Source organism: Plutella xylostella, chromosome 7 (assembly GCF_932276165.1).
Source record: "Plutella xylostella chromosome 7, ilPluXylo3.1, whole genome shotgun sequence".
Classification (NCBI taxonomy): domain Eukaryota; kingdom Metazoa; phylum Arthropoda; class Insecta; order Lepidoptera; family Plutellidae; genus Plutella; species Plutella xylostella.
Window position 1 is genome coordinate 4,843,242 of NC_063987.1, and position 24,048 is coordinate 4,867,289.

Genomic DNA, 24,048 nt, shown 5'->3' on the forward strand with positions numbered 1-24,048 from the left:
TGGTAAGTACACAAAGAACAATGGCAGATCGTAAGAAACAATATTAAGCCAGCACCTTGACATTACATGAGCTGACGCTTATAATGTCTGATGTTATCGGCTAATGTAAGTGCAGGCCTACCGACAGCTTATGATTTTGCGAACTTATTTTGATAAAGAACTACTCACATATAATCGGATCCAAAGACACTGATCGCCGAAACCTCACCTTTGTCTCAAAGCACCACAATTTTTTGCTTCAGGTCACTACGATAAAATATTTTTGTAACTTAATCGTTGCTTAGCTGACAGGTGGGTAGGTCCAATAATACAATATCTACATGATAATGATCTCGGATGTATGCAATCAATATGAAAGCTAATAGATATGTAACAGTCACACCGCATTACATAAAAAGTCCATCCGATCTGATTTAAATTTCGTATTTCAATTATTAGTCATACTGATGATGAAGATGCCATATTTAGATTTTGTTGAACAATCCAAAAGCCTAAAAGTGCACTAAATCCCAGACTTTCTGTCAAATCAATAGTTGCAAAGTAAAAATAATATTGCGCAATACATCAGTAATTGAACATGTTAAATAAAATGAACCTTGTCTAGACGATAGAAATTGAACCAGTTGTGACTACCGCCCATTGAGGCACCGAGTCCACACGTGATGTGTTTGCAAATCACTACCCGAGTACAGTGGAAGATAAAACAAATGACTCTTGCTGTCAAATTTAACCGGTTTCATGTACAGAATAAGAGCGAAACTACCTGTGCAATGTTTGCCGATACTCTACCTCAAGAATAGGTACGACTTGCACTCTCTGTAAACCTTTAAACTTAGTATTCTGACCTAGAGACGTTAATTGATTTCTGCAACTTTAATATAATTATGAATATAGCCGAAAATATGTTTACTGTTCCGAGAGCCATACTCAGCACCATATATGGTGTGTAATGTGTATGTCATAATTATTATCATCAGCCACCGCAAGGAACGCCACACCACCCTGTCCTTGGCCTTCCTCATCCAGACACTACTGAGTCGCGAGCACAAGTTTCGAACCTCCGTTAACGTTGCGTATCGTCAACTGTCACTGTCAAAATGTAAGGCAAAGTTCTCGCAAAGTTAGTTCCAAAAGTGACATTTGTTTTTTCCATATGTTAGGTGGAATTTCACCAAACGCTAAACGTATTAAGTAGCCTGTCATACGTCTGTCAGTTAGTACAAAATGTATTTAAATACGTTTAGCGTTTGGTAAAAGTGGGTCTTCGTGTAGATTCGAAAATAGTATCGAATCCTGTGCTCGCTGCACTGCTGGTCACCTATCTAAGGAGATCGGTCTATTGGCTGGAGTGCCTTTCTACGGGTTCGTAGGCACCATTAGGTATATACCTTAATCATACAACGCAATATTAGCTTTATGCAAGTTAGGTGAGGTTCAAGCGTGTGTTTCTCATTATCTACCCACCCAAGGTACAGTGGAAGACACACGAGTTTTCGCTATTCGTGTAACCACAAAATCTATTTAGACATACGTAAAATAGATGTTTGACGCTGACGACCCTACGCATTTGTTAAATTTATACCGTTTCATACTCCTGAAACAAACCTGGTATTTCGTTTACTACTTCTATAGGTATAAGTAGTACACAATTGCTGTCTTTGACTGTCTATGCTTGAGTCAGGAGAACTGCATAATTCACTAGCACTGTACCTGTGTTATTGACATGCCCGGCCCATGTGTAGAGCTAATCAAAAGATTGATATCTGCAGGCTCCGACGCATCAATCAATGGCCGCTTGCGCAAGAGTTGGCAGTTGGTAGCCCTCCGAAGGACTGGGCAGCTTGAAGTGTGCCAACCAAATGACTCGACAATGTAATTGTGCTTGTGACCCAATTATTTATTTAGTACCTATTTAAACGCATTGAGCTTATGGATACTTAAAGGTAACAATATTGATCAAAAATATTGATAACAATCTAATGTGTGAGTGATATTGACATGAAAAAGGAGTCTAATTCCATAGTAACTGCTACAAACATTAGTAGTTAAATATTACAGTATTACTTATATTACAATAAAGGACGCGCCCAGGCTATGAGGATATTATATTATACTAACTGATAATTTTTATTACTACTGTTTACGTTTAGCCCTTTTCATGGAGAAATAAACGTGAGGAGTATAAACAATATGCATTTATAAAAAATCTACCATATTTTACTTTTTGTAAGAGTACGCATCCCTTACCTGTAACTGTACCCTTTTATACTTACACTTTATTCAGAAAATTTATAAAAACATAATTAATTATAATACAATTTATAAACGAAATTATATTTCATTATTGTTTCAATTGGGCCAGGAACCTTGAGAGACCCTGCAGATGCGTATTGTGATGGAGATATGAGTGATATGAGGTTCGCCACGGAGGTACTGACTACTTAGCTACTAGGTATCGTCTACTAACTAGTTTAAATGACCCACTTTCAGCACTATTCACATGTAAATCAGGAGTAGAAATATCTAAATATTGTGAATAAATACCACAGATTTGCTTCGCCATTTTTGGCATTGTAAAGACACAGTGTCTGAAAGCGATTTCATTATTCTTCAATAAGTAGTACGGAATGTTACAATATTGTTTTCGTAGTAGGTACTTATCTCTATTCCATAAGTTTAAAGCGTTCAAATTACTTTGTAAGAAAAACAATAATTCTATGTTAGGTAGGTAATGTAGTGTTCGATCTGAAAAATAAAATCAAGTTAGGTATTTTACCTTGTGTATCTGTCATCTGTTAAATCTGTTGAGATAAATTGTTATAATTGAGATAGACTTTAAGATAAATTTAAGATTAGCCGGATAGACCTAAGATTAAACTATTAGATATGCCTATTAGAAAACGTACGTTTGATCAGTCTACGTATTTTGCAAATGAGTAACCAGATCTACATAACATCATAACTGATATTCAGGTACCGATAGACCTAATAACTTGTTGTAATTAGAGCTTAAAACATCAATCAAGCGAGCCTTGGCAAAGTAGAGTATGTGTATATGTCTCTTGACGGTCAAAATTACATACAAACGAGACAACCTTATGCAATTGGTCTAGATATAAGATTAGATCAATTTAGATTAGAAAAATATATGTAGGTACATATATTTCTCTAGGTAATGTTTCTTCGGCATCGGTCATATCATATACATAACTGAGCTTAGTTAAAGACTCATATATAATGATTACATCAAAAGGGCAAGTTTGTTAAGGTGCTGAAGTTAATCATTGATCTCTTTTACAGGGTCAAATGTCGAGTAAATCTGTACCTGGAAGGTCCTGGACATCGGATTGGGCAGTAGCATCTTCATATGAAGTAGCCAGATGTCTTTGGGAATACGTCTCGCTCGAGATTACAAATCTCAAAGTTAATTCGTCGCCTTCTTTTATCATTGATCGCTGTAAGTCAACAATGAAAACGTCTTTGGTGTTACTTGGAGCTGTTGAAACTAGCCCAATGAATCACCGCTTCATGACACGAAGTGGACCCCAGGGCCGTCAGACTCACGGGATCTGTACCAACATAAGCTATTGCACAGTAATCTAGTACCTTAGATACTTTGTTGTTTTTATGTAGAGCAAACTTGGAGACAACTAGTGATGTAGCCATTGGGATTTCTTCCTGTCTTCTCTGTAAGCCGTCTTCAGATCACAGCTGAACTAAGACTGAAACTTTTAGAAAGTTAGCGAGACGCGCGTCTATGCCTTTTGTTAGTAGCAGACAGTAGCAAGGATGTCGGTGGGGGCTAACGAGTCCTGGCCATGCTCGAACAATGCAAGTCTAGACGGTCCACTGAATTGCGCAAATGTACCCCTGAAACCTGCGGCCACCGTGACGCGTTGAGAATCGCATTGACCGTAATAATATGTTGTTAGCCCGCGACGTCGTTGCTCAAGTAGCCACTTTTGTTAACTTGGCATTGTCCCGACAGAAACACCGTACTTACGTGCGTACTTGAAACATGAATATGTTAAAATTTGGAGATGCGTCAGGATGTGGCAAGCTGTTGTCGTGTGAAGTATAAAACAGTGTTAGAGGTGATAGGGGGTACAGTGCTCATCCCAGCGCACCCCGCAACACATCTCATACTCAGCAAAATGGCTTTCAAGGTACCTACGACCATTACAAGTGTTTCAGTGATCTCTAAGTGAAAATTTAAAAGTGATTGTGAAATGTGAACAGTTTTAATCTTGTCCATCCGCCAATAATAATTTTGATTGCTGTTATTGCTGGACACATAGGCCTCTTCCAAGCAGCAACCCTACACTCTGCCTTTGACCTCGAATAGCTAGCTGTCTAAGAGAGTCAGTCCAGCGGCGGCGGCCTGGACGCTATAACAACAATTCTAAGAAAGGATTGCATTTCAGAAAGTAATCATGTATTTTAACAGAAGTTGTTCATTATTTCAGTTGGTCGTGTTGGCGTGCGTAGCTGCGATGGCGCGCGCGCAGGTGGCGGTGTCGCCGGTGGGGGCTCCCGTGGCCGTGGTGGAGGAGGACTACCCGTCGTACAAGTACGGCTACGACGTGCGCGACGGCGTGACGGGCGACATCAAGTCGCAGCAGGAGCGGCGGGACGGCGAGTTCGTCAGCGGATACTACGCTTTCCTGGACTCTGATGGAACTACCCGCATCGTGGACTACACGGCCGGGCCGGGCGGGTTCAACGCCGTGGTGCGCCGCGAGCCGGGGCTGGAGCCCGTGGCACCCGTCGTGGAGGAGGTGGTCCCCGCGCGGCCCCCCCCGCGCGCCGTGCTCGAGCCCCTGCCGCCCCCGCGCTTCGCCGCCCCCGTCGTCGCCGAGCCGGTCATTCAACGTTACGCCGGTCCCAGATTCGCCGAGATCGCCGCTCCTAGGTTCGCGGAGATAGCCGGTCCCAGGTTCGCTGAGTTCGCCGGACCGGTGTTCCAGCGCTTCGGTAATGCTCCGGTGGCATACGCGGGGCCGGCGGTGGCGTCGGCGTACTCGTATGCTCCCGCGTACGCGCCGGCCGCGTTCCCCCCTCCCGTGACTCGGTTCGCCCCCGCCCCCGCCCTCGCCCTCCCGCAGCCCGAGGTGGTGCGCGCCGCGCCGGCGAAGGTCATCGCCGCCGGGAACGTGGAGGGGTACCGCTACCCCTGAAAGCCCCACACTCCTACTACGCTAGCTGTGCACGACTGACTTGATGGCCCATTTTGAAAGACTTATTTTTTATTTAGTTTTAAGTACTTAAATAAATATATTTTCACTGTTAAATGTGTGCTATATTATTTACATTGCTGCACGTAGCGGTTAAAACGTAAAAATTTAACTTTACAATTATTGAAATATGGAAATTATTGAAATTTCGAAAGTGAGATTTAGTACCAACACAAGGACATACTTAACTATTTGATTTATCTAAACACCACTCACGGAAGACCTCGTTCGATTTTATACATACCTACCTAAAACAGTATGCATTGCGGAACTGGAAAACCACAGGAGAAGAGAAACTCAAGAGTTGTATTTTAAAATCAGAAAATAAATGGTTTATGAGTTAAGTATCAAAACGTGCATTACTGCCCTCTAGTCTACTGCCGTAGCCCGATGCCGACCCAAAGGAATCCTAACTAATATTATAAATGCGAAAGTAACTGTGTCTGTCTGTCTGTCTGTCTGTCTGTCTGTCTGTCTGTTACTCTTTCACGCCAAAACTACTGAACGGATTTGAATGAAATTTGGTATACATACGGTCTAGACCCTGGGAAAGAACATAGGCTACTTTTTATCCCGGAATTCCCACGGGAAAACTTTTTAAGGCGAAGCGAAGCGCGCGGGAACAGCTAGTTGGTTATAAAGCTCTACTGCATGTAAGGTCCATTCATCTCTGCGCTCGGCCGGCTCAGGCTTCTCCGCGGGAGATTGTTGATGTGAGTACATATTCACTGTATCTATATCTATATTATGGTTACAGTTGTACAGTTTGGCGTTTTTGTTGTTTGTAACCTGTGTTTGTTTTACTGAATAAAAAACAAAAAAAAATTGCAGTGTGTCACCACATTAATCCTAAGCGGAAAAGACTAGCTAAAATTTAAGTAGGTACCTACATTTAACAACGAATCTATCGTGTAATCGTCTCTACTACTTGACATGACTTGGGTCTAGACTAGGCTAGAGCTAGAGTAGGATTTGTCACCATGGTTCAGATTATCGCTGACCGCTAAACGTATGGAGCAAGTGATACGTCACAGAAGGATATGCAACTTTCGTGCACCCCAGTTTACGTAAGAACGTAGGTAGGTTATGGGTATATGTAAGTACCTAACGACAAATTCAGTCATGCATGCTGCTCGGAACTTACAACAAAACTCACTTTGGCCGAGACTACTTAAATGAATCAACAATTAGGACCGAGCTTCGCTTGTCGGGAACTCCGGGATAAAAGTAGGATGTGCCAATATTCAGTCTTCCCTACCCAATAGAGTAACTAAAAAAAAGGTTTTTTCTATATCATAACATTACTTAACTTTATCAATTTAGAGCATCTGCGCGGTCATCTGGACAATACGAGTTATCACTAGTCGTTATACTTAAATAACAAATGCGCCAAAATAATTAATGCCCTGAATCTCGGGACCTCCTAATCTCAGGATTTCAAAACAGACCGATGTCTATAAACCTCTGATTTTCTAGATAACTCGGTAAGTATCTATGGGAACAAGTAATGTAAGATTAAAATCTCAAAGAATAAGGTGGTAACAGTCGTAGACGGTATGTATGTTTTTTAGTTTATGGAAGAAGCTTTGATTATTACACTCACTATTTTAACAAAATATTATTGTTTTTAGTGGGTAATATCCTGATGCACTGTTAAATGTACAGTCAGCTGCATAAGTAGCTGTACACTTTTGTACCTTGTCAATCTGAAACCACCTATCCATTCATTGAAACATTGACGGTTCGTCACTTTGACAAGGTACAGAAGTGTATAGCTACTTATGCAGCTGACCGTACTTTCATGTTGCAGAAGGCGTTATTAAGCAAGCCTTTTCCGCTTAGGAGAAATTTGGTGCTTTTCTCAGTGGAACCTTTTCATTGCCCGTGAGTGTATCATCATCAACCCCATCAGAAAACTACATTATCCTTAAGACAATGCACCTAAATTATCGTGGGAAAACCCCCTAATTACCCATCTATAAGGACCGGACACGTCCCATCCCTGTGCGATGCGATGATATCGCAAGACCATCACGCAATGCGTCACTTTCTTTACGCGGTGGTTGTATTGTGCTCACGTAGTGATGTTACGCAGTGGACGATATAAAACCCGGTGGCTGGACATCAGGGGCACAGTCGACCGACTTCGTTCATCCTTCCGTAGCATCTTCAAGCCTGTAGACATGGACAGCAAGGTGAGTCAGTGAGGGTGCGGGGTAGCTGGTGGTGAAAGTGTTTTGTGCTCTTGATACCTAGTTTCGTGGTGAAAATAAATAAGTGAATTTAGTATCAAAGGTTTAGGATATTTTTTTTAGTGATAAAAACAGTGACTTGCATTATTCATGATAAAATATGTTTGCCATTTGAGTTATTTATTATTCATATAAATAGCAATTGTAAAACTCACATTTCAAAAGATTTTATTATGTGAATGAACATTAAAACTGAAAAGTTGGTGTCCTTTACCTGACAAAAATAATACCAAAATTGCAGGTTTTAATCAAATGTCTAATTACTTTTTAAGGCGGTCTACATTTAGTAGCCTCAATTAATCACGTCTAGTGTAGCCACAAATAACAACAGCGCACTTTACGTTACCTAACTCTGCTCTAAATAAGGATACTTATTTGCAAATCTTACTTATGTGCCTAAAAATCACTTTCACAACATCTAAGGACAGAAAAATGTAACACGTCCAAAGAATTAATAATTATAATTGCAATTATTAAATGATATTTGCAATCGGTCGGTCACGATCGATCATTGTATGATAATGCGCCGCCCGCGCACATTGCAGCGGAGAAAGCCACTCCTTGACATTAGCAATGTTGCCATTTAATACGATCCTACCTTGAGAGGTTTTTACATATTATTATTTGTTACATTCCCGAAAAACCCCTAAGATACTTATAGAAAGATCAAATCCAAAGACGCTTTTACAGCTGTAATAAAATGCATATCAGCAATTTATACTCAATTGTACTCGTAGCTTTTATATATATTCTCCAGACACAAAGATGTATTCACCAATATTGTACCTAGTAGTTGAAAATGTACCTACCTAAGTACTTGAACAAAAGCTATAATATAAGCAATTAAGCAACTATAAGTATTCCTCACACAACCCCACTCATTCGTCAAATCGATTGACCGCCAGCATGTTGTAAATATGCGTGATATGATAGTGATAGCAGAAGGGACGACGATTGATATGCAGGACATCGCCGGCACAAATAGATGTTACGCAAATATTGGTGGCAATCGCTACTGCATCTCATTAGCATCGATATCGATCGATCGAATGAATCAGAAGTGAAATTAAACTGCTGAAAGCAACCTTTTATGTCGGCAATCGCTGTGGATTGAAAAGCTCTTCTTCACACATCCTATTCTATTCTATTCTTAGAGGGGGCGAAGTTCCTCTACGTAGCTCTGTCGAGTGGAACCTTTGTATATATCCTCTTAATTTCAGTTCAGCCAGCCTAGCTCCCGAGTAAACTACACACATCCTTTGACTATTACGCTTTTCAATATTCATTTATAACTATTCAATTTCTTTCCAGATTGTAGTATTCATGTGCGTGGTAGGGGCCGCCTCAGCCAGCGTGCTCGCGCCCGCGCCGCTGCTCCGCTCAGACCCGCTCCCACAATACTCCTACGGGTACGACGTACAGGACGCGCTCACCGGGGACTACAAGGGCCACCAGGAGCACAGGAACGGGGACCTGGTCACCGGATCATACTCCGTGGTCGACCCGGACGGCACCAGGCGGATCGTGGACTACGCCGCTGATCCTCTGAACGGGTTCAACGCGGTGGTCCGTCGGGAGCCGCTGGTGGTGCCCGCGAGGGTGGTCGCTCCGGCCCCAGTGGTTGCACCTGCCCCGGTGTTCGCCCCCGCCCCCGCGCGCGTGGTCGCCCCCGCTCCAGTGTTCGCGCGCGCCCCCGTCTACGCACCCGCCCCCGCCCCTGTCTTTCCCGCCCCCGCACCCGCGCCCCTCAGGCTACCATACCCCTACCCCTACTACTACTAGATGAATTATTACAATATTGCTGTGTTATCTCTTTTTAGATTATGTTAACTGTATATAGGCATTTTGTAAATTTGTTATTTATGAAGCGGAGTAAATAAATACTTCGAAAAGTTTTTCTTGTTTTTGCTTATCTTTTTATCCTTTGTACGAGGGCGGGTCAATAAGTCCGTGACTTTTATAATTTCCCGCCACTTAACTGAAAGAACAACACTGCTCCTGTCAACAAGCATCTGTCAGTAGACATCTGTCAAAATTTGCACAAGTTACGTCACTTGGTTTGTGTTTTACACCCGTTCTTAGCAACAACCGCGTGATTTAAAAACATAATGGAAAAAACTGAATTTCGTGTGCTCACTAAGCATGATTTTTTTACGGAAAAAAACCATCACTGAAACCAAGGCTAAGCTTGATAAAGATTATGGGGACTCTGCACCATCAATATCTATGGTTAAAAGTGGTTTACTGAATTCCGTTGTGGCCGTACAAGTACGGAAGATGCCGGACGTTCATGGCACCCAGTAGAGGTCTCTACACCTGAAATGATTGAAAAAATTCACGACATGGTGTTGGCCGATCGGAGATTGAAAGTGAAAGGGATAGTGGAAGCCACAGGGATATCACGTAGCTCACTGGTTTCAATTTTGAATGATCACTTGGGTATGAAAAAGCTTTCCGCAAGATGGCTGCCGCGTTTGCTCACAAACGCAATCGAATGACAACTTCGCAGAGGAGTGTTTGGCGTTGTTAAACCGAAATTCGGACGAGTTTTTGCGCCGTTTTGTATCCGTGGATGAAACGTGGATCCACCACAACACACCAGAGACCAAAAATCTGTCTAAACGGTGGGTTTCTCGGGGTGAATCGGCGCCAAAGAAGGCCAAGGTGGGTATTTTGATGACCTCGAGAAACCTAATTTTTTGGAAGGGATAAAAAAATTGCAGAAACTCTGCACAAAGTGTATAGAGCTCAAAGGAGACTACGTTGAAAAAAAAAATAAAAAAAATATCCAAAAACCAGTATTTTGTTCAAAAAGTCACGGACTTATTGACCCGCCCTCGTATTAAACAATTCTTCAACGATCAGTTCAAGAGGGCTAGAGCCCCATGATTACTATGGATATGTTTTATAGTAGGTACTTACCTAGCCGCCAATCCTTATTTTAGCTTAAGTAGTACTTATTTCACAATAGGTTCTGGATAAGGTATACATTCTTATTGTCACATAGAATATAATGTTGGAGATATATCTGTAAAAACGGCAGCATCAAGCTTTCCTTGCATTGGAAACATCAAGAATATTTTGATTTGATCTTACCTCTTACCTTATTCAGACTTGGTTAACCGACTATAAATGTATTTTTCTTCAAAATTTCTAGTTACTTATTGAAGTTAAAATGCATAAGAATAGACATACATTAATGGGGTAGACAGTAGTTTATAGCAGCACCCAGTAGCAGTAACCAACTTTACTTTACTGGGTGCGTAAGTGTAAGTTAAGTTCAATAAGTAACCTACTTATTGCTAAAACAGATCTACGTACGTAAATAAGTATTAACTAAATATTATCGACACATACGGAAAAGTTAAAATGCATATAATATATTCAGTTGAATGCAAGTAGAGCAAATTATACGATATGATAACGTATTATGTCATGGTGGTTTATAGGTCAAATTTTCTTTTATTAACTAGTTAACTAATTACAATTAAGCATAGGTTTACTGTAAAATTATAAAAGTAGAAAATGAGTAGACTATAATAATGTCATTATAGGTACTTGCACTTATTCGTTCGAAGATCTGACCGTGACCTTGCGGGTAAGTTTTCGTCGAAAGCTTTCGTAAGCTGCGCCAAGTTCGGCTGTCCACTTACGTCACAAGCTTCTGAATGTCACGACCGAAAGCTAAACGCGACGGATATAAAACGAGAGCTTGGTCTCGATTCAGAAGTACGATCTCATCGGTCAACACTAACAGATCAAAATGGCTTTCAAGGTATTTTTATTAATAAAATGTTTTTTAGCATTGTTTCAATTTAGTTTATTTAAAACAGTGATCAATTAAATACAGTTCAAGGACATACAAGGATTAAAATTAACGTCAATAGTGGCTTATCGTTTCCGCATCGTAAAAGACCTATTTGAACTTTTGTTTTGTTGTTTCAGTTGGTAATCCTCTTGGGCCTGGTGGCGGCCTGCAGCTGCGGGGTGGTGCCCGCCGCGCCGCTCGCCTACGCGTCCGCGCCCCTGTACCACTCTGCCGCCCCCGTGTACCACTCCACCCCTGTAGCCTACGCCGCCCCCGTGGCCAAGTACGCCGTGGCCGCCCCCGTCGCCAAGGTAGCAGTCGAGGAGTACGACGCTCACCCGCAGTACAGCTTCGCGTACGACGTGCAGGACGGTCTCACCGGAGACTCCAAGAGCCAGCACGAGTCCCGCGACGGAGACGTCGTGCGCGGCTCCTACTCGGTCGTCGACCCCGACGGCACCAAGCGCACTGTCGAGTACACCGCCGACGACCACAACGGATTCAACGCTGTCGTGCACAAGGAGCCCGCGGCGGTCAAGGTCGCCAAGATCGCCGCCCCCGTCGCCTACTCCGCCCCCGTGGTGCACACCGCCCCCGTCGTCGCTAAGGTCGCTACCCCCGTGGCCTACCAGCAGTACGCGGCCGCCCCCGTCGCCTACTCCAGCCCCGTCTACCACTCCGCGCCCGTCGCCTACGCCGCCGCTGCTCCTTCGTACTACCACCACTGAATATCCTAGTCACATCTGATATACCGTCTCAATCTGTAAATAAAATATTTATTCCTTCATATAAACTGCCGTATATTTTTTATTTATAGTAGGACAAGCATGATAAGGTTATGGTTACCAAAAAAAATCCATACGAAATAAACTAGGTAAATTAAGAAAACATTTCGTCAATGCACAACTTCTAACCACAATAAAAGTACTTTTAAAAATCGAAAACTTGGAAGCCGAGTACGTCGGTCTTGGGCGGCGCGGGCAGGGCCTGGTCGGGGCCGGGCACCACGGTGAGGCCGCGCTGCAGGCGCCGACGCCGCTCGGAGCGCGGGCTGGGCCGGCGGCGCGGGCCCGGCAGCAGCGCGCCGCGCCGCCCCGCCGGCAGCGCCGCCATGCGCTTCAGCAGCACGCGCATGTCCGTGCGCTCCGCGGGGTCCATGACCTGCAGCAGCTGCCGCTCGCGCGCCGCCGCGGCCCGCCGCTCGTCCGCCGCCGCCGCCGCCGTCTCGCCCGCCACCTCCGCGCACCGGCCCAGGAACTCCTGCACGCGCCCGGGCTCCGGCAGCCGCCCGCTCCACTCCATCGCCGTGTCCACCGTCTCGCGCACGTCGTTGGCGTTGCCCTGCTGCATGTCGCCGCTCATCACCGCGAAGCACCCGTTCAGGAACCACGTCGGGCTGTTGAGCGCCTCCGCCTCCCGCTGGCACCGCTTGGCATAGAACTTGGCCAGCGAGTAGTTCTTTTGAGCGCACGTCAGACGCGACAGCTCGTAGTACAGCCAGCAACGCTGAGTTGAGTTTTCGCACATGTCGAGAGTGGCCGTGAGCTTCTCTGTGGCTGTCTTCAGGTCGTGGAACTTGTACGGGTAATTTGCCATGACGGAGTCGAATGATCTCGGACGCCCTGTTGGTAAGCCCATGAGGAAGGCGATGCGGCGGCGGTTGCCCCTTTCGCTGAGTGAGTAGGACAGGCGATGTTGCAACAGATACCCTTCGCCTACCGCTCGATAAAGCCGATCGATAAACTTTTCTTTGTCGGGTAGAGTCCTCGGTGTCTTCTTATCTAAGAATGTCTGCATTCGTTCTGCTTGAGAAATCACCTCATTAACATGCGACTGTCTCATGCTGTTCTCAACTTTCTGTATGAGTCGATCAGCCGTGCGCGTCGACGTCTCTTGTTCAGCTTCTAGCATGGCTTTCATAAATTCACTGTGATGTTTCGATACTGTTCTTTCAGCCAATTTGATTGAGTAGTACGGTCTTTGAGCATGCAGCATATCCTGTCGCTCGATCAGGGAGCGCAGCGCCTCGTCGACCAGCGCCCGCAGCTCCCGACTGCCCGCGGCATTGGCCGAGTCTAGCCGCGGGTCAACTTGTCGGTCCTGCAGAAAGAATTTGTCATAAGCCATCGGCCCCAAATACTTCATCGCTAAAACTCGAGACAACATCAACCGCCTCCTGGCTTGCGCCTGCGTGAGCTTGCGGTGGGCTTCACATTTTGGTATCCGGCATTTATGCAGCGACTTAGGATGCTGGTCTTCATAGATGCGTTTCTTTTCTACCTTCTTAATGAGAGGTAAGAAGTCGATCATGACATCGCCGGCGTTGGTGCCGATACAGTCCTGTATGGTCTCGCGGCCCTGGTTGATGCCCTCGAGGAAGTAGGGCGGCTGCCGGCGCTTCTCATAGCCGCGGTGGTTGACGACGAGGGAGCGCTCGAACTCGGTGATGGCGTAGAGCGCGCGCGCCTGCATGTGGGTGGCAGGCAGGTGGTCGGGCTGCAGCGCTAGGGCGCGCTCGGCGTCGCGCAGGGCGGGCGCGGGGCGCGCGGCGTCGGCGCACGTCTGCGAGCGGCCCGTCAGCAGGCGGATGTCTTGAGGATGCGTCGCCAGCGCCTGGTCGTACGCCGCCAGCGACTTGTCGAACTGCTCGAGGCGCCGCAGGTACGCGCCGCGCTCGCGGTACACCGTCAGCGCGCCGAACAACTCCTTCTCCTCCATGGTTAAACTTTGTTATCTAATTATTGTAAATAAATAAATATAAATAAATGGCTTACTTCAGTGACAGTGACCTTTGCATTCTGTCAGAAAAGAGAGCACAAAGAACCTCGTCAGAGAGCAGCGTGAGGGGGTTATTATTTTCAGGAGCATACCAGCGAGGACATATTATTATTCAAAGCACGTAACATTAGGGAGGACACGACAAGGACACGACGACTCACGAGTCGTGTTCATTGGAGATAAAAGTAGTGCCCCAAATAAAAAACTATTTTCGCCATCAAGACTTACGAGAATAAATACCTATATAATTTGATGGTGCTTAGTATATCCTCAGCTCAGATAAAATTCATATGGATACCTACCTAATATTGCCCTATTAATACTTACAAACTTATATCTCTGTATGTTTAATTGAAATGGTAAATATACAATGCAGTAATCTAAGTAGGCAGCAGTTACGAAAAGTAGGTTAGGAAACGAAAAATTCAAATTTAAGTCAAGTAGAAAATTTAATAAACCAAAATAGAGTAGATCAGTCCGTCGTTATCGCATTCCTTAGCTCAGACAGCGACCACAGACGCGGCGGGAGCGAATCTGTACGGGTAGGCAGCGGTGAGGCGGGCGAAGGGCGAGGCCACGGGGGCGGCGGTGAAGTAGCGGGCGGCCGGGGCGGGGTAGGCGGCGGTGAGGCGGGCGGGCGCGGGGGCGACCACGGGCGCGGCGGCGAGGCGGGCAGGCGCGACCGGGGCGGCGGCGATACGGGCGGGCTCCACCACGGCAGGCGCGGCGACTACCAGGGGCTCGTTGCGGACAACAGCCTGGAATCCATTGACGGGGTCGGAAGCGTATTCTACGACTCGTCGGCTCGCGCCATCAGGCTCCACCAGCGAGTAGCGTCCCGACACAAAGTCCCCGTCCCTCTGCTCACTCTGCTCCTTGTAGTCGCCGGTGATGTGGTCCGACACCTGGTAGCCGTAGCTGTACTGAGGGTGCTCGAACTCCTCGAGGCGGGCCGCGACGGGGGCGGCGACCAGGGGCGCGGGGGCGGCCACTAGCGGCGCCGCCACTGCTCCCGCCACCACCGCGCCCGCGCGGGCCATCGCCACCAGGCAGGAGAATACGATGAACTGGAAATGAATTGTTTGGATTAAATACAGATACACACAGTTACTTTAATTATTTCGAGTTATTGTTTTGATTTGACTGAATACAGCTTTTATTAACCTGAAAAGCTATTTTAATCTTTACTAATCAACTTATGAAAGATAAGATCCACAATATCTTTTGTCGATTTTATCTGTGCAACGAGAATTAAATTAAAGCTCCTTATCCAGCGGCCGGTGCACACGTGGGCTTAAGCGCATGATTTACAATGACAAGTGCGCAACAGTGTACTAGAAACATTGACATAGTTTCACGAGGAGACTAGAGTGTTGCGCCATGCGTGTGCGCAGTGAAATTACAAACGAGCTGCGGATAGCGTCGCAAGGACGCGCGCGCCCCGCATCCAGATTAGCTCTGCAGGCACCGGCGACCTTTGTCCACTAAGATACTAAGTGCTTTTAGTGATAAGACCGCCTTTTGTAGCCTAATTAAGTTAAAAATTGTTAATTTTATTATTCCTTTTAGTTTAAATAAAGTGTATCTATCTGTCTATATAAGTACGCACCACCTGAAATGCCTGGTCTTTTGACACACGAATTAGTTGTAAAAAGAGCGTAGGTATATACACTCGCGAGCAACCAAATCGACTCAAGCCTTGACGGCGCAAACATACATTAATACAAGTAAAATTATGAATAGAAATAATAAAAATGATATGTCATTTAAAAGCTTAAGATGTCAGCTTTAATTTGATATCATTATTATTGAAATCCATTCATCATTTTTGAAATAAATGATGTCTGAACGCAATTGTAGGAAAAACGGGAATTTAGGAAAAAAGGGTATGGGTATCGTATTATACAAATTAAACAAAAAATGTTAAGATAAAAATTTATTTATTTAAATCAATACTTTGTATTGCCCCCTCTTGCCCTAATTACAGCCTGCAGCCTGTTTCTCATAGACCTTATCAACTTTTTGACAGTTTCCTGAGGAATGCCGTCCCACTCCTCTAATAAAGCTGTCTTCAGCTCGTCCACGCTTGCAGGGACTGGATTCCTGGCCCGAACTCTTCTTTTGAGCTCGTCCCATAAGTGTTCGATGGGATTCAGGTCAGGACTGAGCGCAGGCCAGTCCATCGTGCGCAATTCCTTCTCTCTCAGAAACTGCCGACTGACTCGTGCCGTGTGGCAGCGGGCATTGTCGTGCATTAGCACGAAGTCTTCACCGACAAATTCTGCATAGGGCACAACATGACCGAGTAGAATGTCGGTGATGTACCGATCAGCTGTTAACCCGCCTCCTCGGCCGCCTCCAGGCACGAAAACAAGTGCGGTTTTTCCCTCTAGAGAAATACCAGCCCACATCATGCAGGAACCGCCGCCATATGCTACTGTTTCAGCGAAACAACATTGGGCAAATCGTTCCCCCGGACGCCGGTAGACCCGGCCTCTCCTGTCACTGCCATGCAGACACACTCTGCACTCATCAGTAAACAGGACCGACCGCCATTGCGCAATGCTCCAATCGAGATGCTCTCGAGCAAACTGAAGACGCGCTTGTCGGTGGCCTGCAGTCAATTTGGGGCCTGATGCAGGTCTTTTTGGTGTCAAGTTGGCTTCCTTCAAGCGTCTTCTCACTGTCCACTCGCTGACAGCCACTTGTCGTACACGTCTCAGTTCTTGCTGCACATCAACGCCCGTAAGGTGTCGATTGCGCAGCGAGGTTGAGACAATGAAGCGGTCGTCTCTCTCTGAAGTGCAGCGGTGGCGGCCCGTTCTTGGTCTTCGATTGAAGGCACCAGTCTCTTGGAACCGTCTGTATACTCGGGATACAGCAGACTGGCTCAAGTGGAGCTGGGCAGCGACTGCTCGCTGACTTAACCCTTGTTGCAGCAAGGCAACAACTTGAGCAGCTTCTTCTGGTGTGGTATCCATGGGTTTGCGAAAACAAGGAATACAATGCAACGAGATGTGTACCGGTCAACTTGCAACAAGCGACTGATAAGGTACACCGGATGTGGAAAGGTTTTATAGCGGGATCAGGTAGCGCAAGGCGTGGATTCCTAATGAGGTAATTAACACTGACGGGCAATTAAAATGCGTCATTAAATCTGCGCTTAGTTTTTTTTTATGGTATTGATCTTAATTGAAAGCCTAATTCTTCAGCTTTCGAATGACATATCACTTTTATATTTACCATTTATCGTTTTAGGAAAATCAATGTATATGTGCGCCGTGAAGGCTTGAGTCGATTTGGTTGCTCGCGAGTGTAGATTTATGAGCTTTGCGTTTTGCGTGAATTAATAATGCCACTGTGAATAAAATGACTTGATAATCTTAATTATTAGGTGAATTAATTATACTAGAATAAAATTTGCAGGAAGTGGAATAGCATCTTTGAAATAGCACCTCAATGGCAATATTTAGAGATATTATATCTAGTAGATTTTATTAATTTCAGAAGGTGTTCGAAAAGAATTTGCATTGTAACGAGAATTTGTAGGTATTTGGTTTTAAGGTTGAACGCCCTTAGATTTTTAATAACCAACATTAATTAACATGGATCATTAGCGTGTGTTAGGTAAATACTAACTAATAAAGTAAAAGGGAAGTTGTTAAAATGTTATGTTAATCTAAAAGGTTAACAAGATATTTTTGGATAGAACCTGGTGATTAAATTCGCTTAAGGAAGCCATCGAAGGGCCATGGTTTTAATTAATCGAGGTCTTTATTGAATTAGATAATGACAATATTAATTACTCGTAAATTTAATAAACAGTATGAATAAATAAAGTTATTTCAATCTAAAACCTATGGGTTTTGATGGTGACCAATCTATGATTATTTCTTGAATTTTTATTGCTAGGGCTTCTGGATGAAAGAACTTTATATAATTACTGTAATTAAATTAATTGAACAATTTACATAGTTTTATGAGTTAGGGATGATATGGTTTTATTTTGTGAAATTAAGTTTATCTGAATGTGACTGTTAAAGAAGAAAGTTTTTTACTTATAAAAATGAAAGTAAAAACAAAAGTTTACCTTAGAAGCCATTTTTCTTGGTTGGATGGATTGTTCAGACAATAGAGCTGGACTATGCTCTGGAACGGGTGACCGCAGTATTTATACCACGCGGAGGTTGTGACACCGCGAAGATGCCCGCTTAGTATGGACCGCCGCATCAGGGCGGATGTGCACGAAATTGGAAATGAGCCTGCAGTTTGTCAATGGCGGAAAATTCGAACGCGTTCTTGACTTTAGGCCAAGTGTTATGAAATTAGTACTAACTCTACTAACTGTATACATAGGTCAGACAGTTGGGCTGTGAGGTTAGCTGGCAATGTGCATAACTGCATGCATTATTAAGATTGAAGATGTGTTAGTAAGAATAGGTGCCTAAATTCTGTCCGCAGACTTCAGTTAGATTGGCCTCGTCATCTGGGGACATCGAGTATGTATGGTGGATATTAGTTAATTATCTACGTAAGTATTACATTGTACTTGTTATTCTATGGTATTACGTATATTCAAATAATTTATAAAACCTGTCGTTTTTCGTGTCCAGCAAAGGATATCTGAAACCCTGGTTGGATAATCTAAGACCTTAATATTATAAAACGATGTACATACTTTCTTAGGTGCTTTACTTACACAGTTAGGTTCACCACTGATTCACCACTTTTGGATAGGTGAGTGCTATATAGTTATAATAGAGGTAAGGTCTTTGGTTAAGTGTATAAAAATACCGTAGGTTCAACGATAAATTTTGTAGTTAAAACCTGGCTTTTTCATTTATTTCATTTCTATACGTATATTTTCTTACCAATCACCTTACTGATCGCGAGCTATGTTCTTCTCTATATTCTAAATATGTGCCAAATACTGGTACCATCAAACGCTAAATCATAAAACCGAGTGTTACTTTTCATCATAATTATATTACACTACAGCTACAACATTTTTGATCCGTCTAATCCGGCCTTACATGTAACATAACATTTATCTTCATGTCAGCATCAACTACCATTGATTAATAGCTTACTAGTTACAACCATTATCTATCAAGAAGTGCTGATAAGCATATTTGACTCGACCTTTGCATTCTGGTAGGCCTTCAGTGTAGTGACATCTGGTCCGGTTATTGATCGAAGCGGCCGGCTGGGCGGGCGGCAGAGCCTCGGGCATATCACACTTTGATATATAAAATGCTGTACAATACGCCTCAACAGTACAGCTCTGTCGACTCTAGTTGAGAACACATATCCCGAAATGGCATTCAAGGTGTGTGTCTTAATTTGATTAAGTTAATAAAAAAAACATAAAAGTTAAAAATAATAATTTAAATTTAAATAAATTATGAAGTGATTGGTGATACATATAGTTTGGTGATAATAATATTTTTTAATTGTTGTTTCAGTTGGTAATCCTCGCCGGCCTAGTGGCGGCTTGCAGCTGCGGGGTGGTGCCCGCCGCGCCGCTCGCCTACGCGGCCGCGCCCCTGTACCACTCTGCCGCCCCCGTGTACCACTCCGCCCCTGTAGCCTACGCCGCCCCCGTGGCCAAGTACGCCGTGGCCGCCCCCGTCGCCAAGGTAGCAGTCGAGGAGTACGACGCTCACCCGCAGTACAGCTTCGCGTACGACGTGCAGGACGGTCTCACCGGAGACTCCAAGAGCCAGCACGAGTCCCGCGACGGAGACGTCGTGCGCGGCTCCTACTCGGTCGTCGACCCCGACGGCACCAAGCGCACTGTCGAGTACACCGCCGACGACCACAACGGATTCAACGCTGTCGTGCACAAGGAGCCCGCGGCGGTCAAGGTCGCCAAGATCGCCGCCCCCGTCGCCTACTCCGCCCCCCTGGTGCACGCCGCCCCCGTCGTCGCTAAGATCGCTGCCCCCGTGGCCTACCAGCAGTACGCGGCCGCCCCCGTCGCCTACTCCAGCCCCGTCTACCACTCCGCGCCCGTCGCCTACGCCGCTGCTGCGCCTTCCTACTACCACCACTAAGTCGAAAACAATCTAGTCATCTCCCTTAATTACGAAACCTATTTAAATACCTTTGACTTAAGAAAAACTCGCTCATCGAGAAAAAGCAATAAAATGTTATAAACGATACTTATCTTTCCTTATTTTTGTAGCAAACATCTAGGAAAGGTTATTGTCATATAAAATTCTCCGCTTATTCAAGTTATTTTTGTTAGATGATGTGAGCTTTGCGCTGATGTTTAAATAGTAAAGTGAAACTAGTAGGTAAACAATTAGAATATTAGTCGCCTACTTAGGTACCTCTATGTGGACATAAAAATACTTTCTGGCTGTCCAAATGGAATTTGCGTATGCTATAATATTTTGCCGGACAATGGATTATTTTCTGTAAAGAAAATAATATGTTGATCTCTACTCCACTAGACATTTGCCGTAATAATAAGATTGATTCGTATACACATATCTTTCCCATAAGGCCGCATCTGAAATGACAATGGGCGTTTTGGGACCTATGTCCAATAAAGATGAGACATACATCGTTGGATAGCTCTTTTCAAGTGAGCAAAAAAGTATTATGACGACAAATCCGTATAAGTTGTCCATTTTGAAATACAGGGTGGCCCAAAGAGTGACGTCCAAAGGAAAACGTTTGATTCCTTAGGTCAAGGGGTAGCCAAATCACCCCCATGTATGTTCAGCAATTTTTAGTAGTTTAGGAGTTATGATTTTTTTTCCAAATTTTCTACGAAAATCGACCTCAGTGGATTAATTATGTTTTATTATTTTTTGGATATCTTTTTTAAAGCATTTTTTATTTTTGTGTCATCCTCTTATATTGTTCTTTTAACCATAAAAGTTTCAGCTTCCTAGCTGTAATGTAAGTTAGTTATTTTTTTATCGAAAGTTCAAATTATATCATCGAGCTAGACTGCTCTGAATTTTCTACTTGAAATTAAAAATTGAAAAAGATATTCTCATGGTGCCTTATTAATTTTAAAAACTCCGCAAGGTTCCAAAATTACATAAAAATAAAAATAAACTATTGCTTAAAAGGGTATTATTTGCAGAAAAAAGCCTTCAAAGGTACCTGGGTGGAAATTACCTAATTAGTAAATTGTTTCAGAAAGTTGAAATATTCCTGTTATGTCATTACTAAGGACTAATTAAGTTAGAAAATGTATCAAATTAAAGGGAAAATTTCTTACGTAGATGTAGGTTGTGTATTGCTATGGGAGGTCGCCATTTTGAAAATTTATTGTGAGTAAATGTGTAAAATAATTATTAGAGTTTATTTACTTATTATTAATAATAAAATTATCTCATAAATCTTACTACTCAGACTAAAACATTTTTCTAAGAATTTACATTCAAAAATGTAACTTAAATAAAAAAAAACGTAAATAATTTAATTTTCCCTTTAATTTGATACATTTTCTAACTTAATTAGTCCTTAGTAATGGGTGATTCTTCGGGGACCGTATTTTCGACGGCGTTGAGGATATCTCTGTAACCAATTAAGATAATGACACGTATTTTTTTTTCCATACAGTCTAGGTCTATCTCTATTTGTAACCAATCTATTTTTTTCAGTAAATGCTGTTTCAGTACTGAAAAAAAATATTTGAAGTGTGTTATTCTGATTCATATAGGGCGTCCGTTTTCCAGCTTGCTTGCAACTACTTAATAAAAAAGGGTGCCTTTTCCAATTATATGTTATTTGATATATCCATTTTCATATAAACAAACGTTATAGAGCTTAAAATTAAATAAAAAAATGGCCATATAAATCAGACGAAGAATGCAATTTCGAAGAATCACCCTAATGACATAACAGGAATATTTCAACTTTCTGAAACAATTTACTAATTAGGTAATTTCCACCCAGGTACCTTTGAAGGCTTTTTTCTGCAAATAATACCCTGTTAAGCAATAGTTTATTTTTATTTTTATGTGATTTTGGAACTTTGCGGAGTTTTTAAAATTAATAAGGCACCATGAGAATATCTTTTTCAATTTTTAATTTCAAGTAGAAAATTCAGAGCAGTCTAGCTCGATGATATAATTCGAACTTTCGATAAAAAAAATAACTACAATGGAACATAAAAGAGTAGAGAATAATTGAGGGCGTTGCAATCTGAGAAAGTGGCCACACTATTATAGTATAGAAAACGGACAAAAGTATCACGATACTTTAGCAGAAAAAATCAAAACGAGAAATGTTTCAAATATTTACTAATTATAAAATGCGACTTTTTGGGGAGGTTTATGTTAAGAGAAGAAATTAGTAGGGGAGAGGGGGGCAGTCTTGAATGAATTTCATTAAATCAAATCAACTGTAACTTTTATTTCATTGTGTATTTCATAATGTTTTTTTGCACTGAAACATGTGTTGGTTATCCCATTATGTAATTACTATAGGAGAAAAGTGATAGTATCACACATCGATATTTTATTACAGTTTTTTCTTGCTCAGGAAAAAGTTCAAATGTGCCCCGGCAATTCTTCTAAAACTGTGTTTACCGATTTTCCTGCAACAAATTATTTAATTTGTCAGAAAAGCAGTGACTTGCAAATTATTATGTCTGGAGAATTTATACCGACTCTTACACTGAGTTGCAGAAAGGATCTTTAAGTTAATGTCGGCATTAAATGTATTGTTGCCTTGCTTTGACAGTATACGGACAGAAAGAGACAGACATAGATTTAATGTCCACATTAGCTTAAAGTCCCTTGCTGCAACTCGGCATTACATATTCTTACACATATTTTTACAATAGGTACTCTACACGGAGAGACCGACACACATAGACACCTACAGCTGTAAAACTTATCGATACCCTTTTTGAGTCGGGGGTTAGTAAAAAAGTATCTAGACCTGATGTTTTGACAACATTAGCATCCAGACCCTGATGTCATGTAACGTTTGACACTAGTATTTTCTAACCTCTATAAGAATAACAAATACACATTGAAAGGCATTCTATTACATCAAAATAGTACTTTTTTACAAGAAATATAAGCAATGTATGTTAATGGTTAGAAATTAAGTACCTACTCACCAGTATAAAACGCTGCTCTTTCATAAACATCGTATATATTGACTAATACTTCTCCAGCCTCATTCTCCGCCAAACATCGTAGGTAAACGCTGTAAATCATCTGTCTAGCTTCGCTGCGAATGGTTTTATTCATTTTCACTTCGTGAACAAACTCAACAATCCACAAAACTCCAAAATTAAGCAAAATTCGATTTGTTTATACAGGAACAGGGCGAGTTTGACATTCAAACCATAGAAACAGACCACAAATCACAAGTTTTTTTTTATTGCCAGGTTTAAATCTGTTTAGTTCCAAAAACATTAATCTCTACTCTTTTGTGTTCAGCTGTAACTTACATTACAGCTAGGAAGCTGAAACTTTTATGGTTAAAAGAACAACTTAAGAGGATGACACAAAAATAAAAAATGCTTTAAAAAGTTATCCAAAAAATAATAAAACATAATTAATCCACTGAGGTCGATTTTCGTAGAAAATTTGGAAAAAAAATCATAACTCCTAAACTACTAAAAATTGCTGAACATACATGGGGGTGATTTGGCTACCCCTTGACCTAAGGAATCAAACATTTTCCTTTGGACGTCACTCTTTGGGCCACCCTGTATATTCGTCGGAAGGAAGTATTTTTCTATGGCATTGCACTCTCTCTCCTGATGACAGTTAGGGCGTAATACACGTAAACACGTATTATTGAAATTAGAGAAATTACTTTCAACTGGTTTTATTTACTGAGATAATAAACAAATATAATATTATATGAAATATGATCATTTTGTTATAAAAATTAAAAATGAATGTGAAAAACTAACAAAAACATTAAAATTACAGAAATAAAATATAAAAACTTTCAAGGTAAATTATTATAATTGGACAGTAAATCAAGA

At 42.6% G+C, this 24,048-nt stretch overlaps 6 protein-coding genes across 6 annotated transcripts; 4 read left to right on the plus strand and 2 right to left on the minus strand.

Moving 5' to 3' along the window:
* Nucleotides 1-4,051: 4,051 nt before the first annotated feature.
* On the plus strand, nt 4,052-5,291 carry LOC119690816 (cuticle protein 19.8). Its single transcript, XM_038106654.2, has 2 exons — nt 4,052-4,166; nt 4,467-5,291. Exons 1-2 carry the CDS (start codon nt 4,155-4,157, stop codon nt 5,175-5,177), a joined length of 723 nt encoding a protein of 240 aa, XP_037962582.2. The 5' UTR covers nt 4,052-4,154; the 3' UTR covers nt 5,178-5,291.
* A 1,986-nt stretch (nt 5,292-7,277) lies between these two features.
* Nucleotides 7,278-9,381, plus strand: LOC119690820 (larval cuticle protein A3A). Its single transcript, XM_038106662.2, has 2 exons — nt 7,278-7,429; nt 8,798-9,381. The coding sequence occupies exons 1-2, from the start codon at nt 7,319-7,321 to the stop codon at nt 9,266-9,268; spliced, it is 582 nt and encodes a 193-aa protein (XP_037962590.2). The 5' UTR covers nt 7,278-7,318; the 3' UTR covers nt 9,269-9,381.
* A 1,843-nt stretch (nt 9,382-11,224) lies between these two features.
* LOC125488417 (larval cuticle protein A2B-like) lies at nt 11,225-12,087 on the plus strand. The gene is made up of 2 exons (XM_038106656.2): nt 11,225-11,261; nt 11,432-12,087. Exons 1-2 carry the CDS (start codon nt 11,250-11,252, stop codon nt 12,020-12,022), a joined length of 603 nt encoding a protein of 200 aa, XP_037962584.2. The 5' UTR covers nt 11,225-11,249; the 3' UTR covers nt 12,023-12,087.
* On the plus strand, nt 11,235-20,168 carry LOC105390564 (larval cuticle protein A2B). Its single transcript, XM_048622034.1, has 2 exons — nt 11,235-11,261; nt 19,538-20,168. Exons 1-2 carry the CDS (start codon nt 11,250-11,252, stop codon nt 20,126-20,128), a joined length of 603 nt encoding a protein of 200 aa, XP_048477991.1. The 5' UTR covers nt 11,235-11,249; the 3' UTR covers nt 20,129-20,168.
* LOC119690815 (outer dynein arm-docking complex subunit 4-like) lies at nt 12,087-14,084 on the minus strand. Its single transcript, XM_038106653.2, has one exon. It carries the CDS (start codon nt 14,010-14,012, stop codon nt 12,225-12,227), a length of 1,788 nt encoding a protein of 595 aa, XP_037962581.2. The 5' UTR covers nt 14,013-14,084; the 3' UTR covers nt 12,087-12,224.
* LOC119690819 (larval cuticle protein A2B-like) lies at nt 14,503-18,309 on the minus strand. The gene is made up of 2 exons (XM_038106660.2): nt 18,163-18,309; nt 14,503-15,139 (listed from the first exon to the last, which is right to left on the minus strand). The coding sequence occupies exons 1-2, from the start codon at nt 18,172-18,174 to the stop codon at nt 14,573-14,575; spliced, it is 579 nt and encodes a 192-aa protein (XP_037962588.2). The 5' UTR covers nt 18,175-18,309; the 3' UTR covers nt 14,503-14,572.
* Nucleotides 20,169-24,048: the final 3,880 nt, after the last annotated feature.

Excerpts from the sequence above, each read along its gene's own strand:
- LOC119690815 (XM_038106653.2), bottom strand. The coding sequence starts at position 14,012 with ATGGAGGAGAAGGAGTTGTTCGGCGCGCTGACGGTGTACCGCGAGCGC.
- LOC119690820 (XM_038106662.2), top strand. The coding sequence starts at position 7,319 with ATGTTACGCAGTGGACGATATAAAACCCGGTGGCTGGACATCAGGGGC. Across the intron at positions 7,430-8,797 it reads CTGTAGACATGGACAGCAAG|ATTGTAGTATTCATGTGCGT; the intron begins GTGAGTCAGTGA and ends ATTTCTTTCCAG.